We start from the raw sequence: 3,716 nt of genomic DNA, 5'->3' as shown, positions 1-3,716 counted from the left end.
ATTGTGGTCTTTTAAATTTGATTTAAAACATGCTACATGTTGCACCTTTATGTTAATTTTCGGACTATTATTCTTTCTTTTTAGTGTTGGACATTTAATTAAATCAAATATTTTGGTATATTTTACAGTAATATTACCAAATTAAAGACCCATTTTGACTTGTATGCTTGGAAAAAAATCTTTTTCTGTACGGTGACATTAAACTTTCAGATGCTGACGATGTTTTCAAACAAAGACAAAGAGGATGTGGCGCTTGTTAGAAAAAGTCATGCATGTCGTCAAGGACAAGGGCAAGAAAACAGCGAGGCACTCCAAGGACCGGAAACTCGAGCAATGTCAGTGTTCAAACATTTCCACGTTAGTCTGCATGCATGAAAAACCCCAAAACATCCATGCTTTGTCATGTTCGCAAACGCCGGACCCGTCTGCTAATTTGAGAGATTTCTAGAATTAAATCAACACAGATGCTAAATAGTAAGTAAAACTGCATTTATATAAAGTGCTTTTATAGTCTTAGGGACCATTAAAAGCACTTAACAACACAAGCACCGTTCACCCATTCACACACACCTTCACACACACATCCACACCCACATTCACAGAGACCGTCAGTGAGTGATCGCAGAGGCTACCGTGCAAGGTGTCACCTGCTCATCAGTTAACCCATCAGTTAAACATTCACACACACACTCACACATATCTTGCCCAAGGACACTTCTAAATGTGGGCAAATGTAAACTTTAGGAGCCAAGGATCGAACCACCGACCCTTTTTACCTCACACACATTTTCACTAAGAAATTTCCAAACTTTTCCATGACTTTGAGGCAAATTTTAAAAACCATACACTCGCTAGAAAACACCGTAGATACTTCTTATTGGCTTTTTTCAGGACAATACAGTAGCTTTTTAATGTTATTTAAAACATAAATGGACCTGAAACAGACCAAACCAAACCAGACAGGACCAGTTAAATGTAAACATGCCAGTCTAAGGCAGCCAGTTCCTGCCCAAACCAAACTGGTCCAGTCCGGTTCAGACCAGTTTGGTTACTCACCGTCGATCTCTCCGCCGGGGGCGGAGACCTTCGACATGCAGAGGTGGGTGGTGCCGATGACATCATTGTGACTGGCTCTGTCCCTAAAGTGAGAAAAGGGAAATTTATTTTGAATTTATTTTCTTTTGAAAATAAATATTACATTTATAAATGTAGACTGATTCAAAAGAAACCACAAAATACAATAACTAAAAAAAAACTTCAAAATTGAACATTACATCCAAACATTTGAATATTTGTAATTTTTGTTTTATATTTTGGTCAATACCCCTACGTTTATATGTATATATGTAAATACTTGTATATGGTTTTGTCCTTTTGTTTTTCTTATTTTTTATTTGAAGTGTCCATTTTCTTTTTGGTTACATTTGTAAATATACTTAGAATAACTGAATAAAAAAGAAGTGAGAAAAGTGACATTAAACCTGTACGCTTCATGCAAAATTCTCTATATTCTGATGACTTTAACAAAAACTAAATGTAAAAGTAAAATTATATATAAATGAGGATTCACCAGTCCAGAATTCTGATCCTCATTTTCTCACACATGGAGGGAAACTGAGAGGAAAAAATGAAGCACACACCGTTAAATAACAATAACAATAACAATAATAATCATAATAATAATAGTATTTGTTTGTTTGTGTCTCACCCTGATGGGCATGCTCAGACTTTGGTTCCACTGTGGATTAGCATTTTTCTCCAGGATCTTAGTGCAGACCTAAAAATAAGAAAAAGAGCGCCTTATATGGCTGTGTTTTGTATTTAATTTTAGATTTGGGGTAAAAATCTTTGGGCCAAAAGACGCACAGTTTTGCCGGCAAAGTGGATCTCCACCAGAGGATCCACCAGGTTCTTCCTGTTGCTGTCGAAGCCGAGAATCTGCTTCATCCCGTCCATGAAGGCGTCGTCCACTGCAGACAGAGAAGGCAGAAATATATAAAGTTATTGTTTTAAAACAGATGAATAAAAGTTTTGGTGCCTCTGACAGAGTCAAATGTTCAAATTTGTTCATTGAATGCATTGCCATGATATTAAATCTGTGAAAATTGTTTGATTTTCTTGCAAAACACATCTGGAAAAATGCACTGAGCCACCTGGCAAGAAAAAAAAATAGTAGAAGGTGACAAGAAAATGATCTGAAAATTGGTCAAGTTTAGATGATCAAAAACTAGGAAAAAATGTAAAACTTTATGTAGAATTATTAGATTTTTTTTCTTTCTTTTGTTTTTTAAAGGTAATTTTATTTATTTAAAAACATTTTTTCCTAATTTCTTACATTTTTGAAAGAAATTTAACCAATTTTCACAGGTTTCACTCAGCAACATAATGGCATACAAATACGTGTAAGAGCATTTTTTATTGGCATTCATCAATGTGGAGCTAATTTCGGATACTTAGTATATTACTGGGTAAATTACTAGTACGGCACTACGAGTTTTTTTTATATTTTTATAGTTATTTTTGTAACTTTATTACCCTATTTCCATCGAAATGAGCACATATATGAAGGTTATTTTGTAAATACCTGAAATCCTGTTAAAAGGTGACAGATTGCTTTCTCACTGCCAAAAGACCAGCACTATGTACTCTAAAATTTAGCGGAGTAGAAGTATAGAGTAGCATAAAACGTAAATTCTGAAGGAAAGCGTTGTAAAAGCTTGTCTTTTTGTATTTGTACTTGTGTATTTGTTGTATTTGTGTTCCAGACTCACTTTGTGGCAGATCTTCAGCTCTGAAGATCCTCAGAGTGAAAGTGGCTCCTCTCAGAGACAAACCGGCCGGCCTCAGCAGGTTTCCTTCTATATCTTCTTTATCCTCCACACACTCGCGTTTATCGGCCTGGAAAACACACACACACACACACACACACAGACACATACATACACATAAATACAAATTCACACATACAAATACACACACAGTATGTTAATGCATCACTAAACACCTGCATTATGCATGCAGTGAAGTTAAAATGGGCTTATTTACAGCATCGTTATTTATTAAAATTATTTTATTTTGCCTGTATTTTAGAGGATTACTTTAATAGTTTTTACAGGTTGAGTGTTTACCTTCTATGCTACTTTATACTTTTATCAATCTCTACAATTTCGCCATGTGTCATAGCCAGAAACTAAAAAAATAAAAATTAAAAAAAGATTTTAATCAAAATCACTTTATTCTCCACGTCTCATTTAAAATTTTAATAGAAATAAATGTTAAATGTTTGTGCAACTCACCGGTGGCTCGTCTCCAGCTGCCAAAACCATCAGGCTGACCTTCAGGTAACCTCTGACCCCGGCAGAGAGGTCGTCAGGGTCGCACAGCAGCAGCCACTTCCTCAAGAAGCAGTGTCCTAAAAAAAGGGGACGAGGTAAAACTCTTCAGGGACAAAACACTAACAACCCTTACAAAACATGATTCATTTCATTAAGATGGCTGATTTTTATTTGTCAATGTCAGATTATTGAATTTTAGGGTTAAATGTCCAAAATCCGACTCAGGGAGAGACAAGGGAAATATACCAAAAACTCCACATAAAGGAAACTTTTTATAAAATAAATGCAATTACCTTAATAAAAAAATAAAAATAAAGTGTTTTTTTCTGACAGGGACAAGGCAAAAACACATAAAAAGCCACTTTTTATTAAAATAATAAT

At 35.0% G+C, this 3,716-nt stretch overlaps 1 protein-coding gene across 1 annotated transcript; it reads right to left on the bottom strand.

Annotated features, from left to right (window-relative positions):
• Positions 1–1,056: 1,056 nt before the first annotated feature.
• On the bottom strand, positions 1,057–3,412 carry LOC121937771 (dysferlin-like; the record flags this gene model as incomplete). The annotated part of the gene is made up of 6 exons (XM_042481093.1): positions 1,057–1,139; positions 1,571–1,614; positions 1,709–1,777; positions 1,867–1,970; positions 2,772–2,898; positions 3,297–3,412. Coding segments are annotated over 6 exons (543 nt in total), but the record flags the coding sequence as incomplete, so codon positions are not given.
• Between the last annotated feature and the right edge of the window lie 304 nt (positions 3,413–3,716).

This window comes from Plectropomus leopardus, unplaced genomic scaffold (assembly GCF_008729295.1).
Source record: "Plectropomus leopardus isolate mb unplaced genomic scaffold, YSFRI_Pleo_2.0 unplaced_scaffold27432, whole genome shotgun sequence".
NCBI lineage: Eukaryota > Metazoa > Chordata > Actinopteri > Perciformes > Serranidae > Plectropomus > Plectropomus leopardus.
Note: the sequence above shows the minus strand (reverse complement) of the source record. Positions and strands in the feature narration are given on the sequence as shown.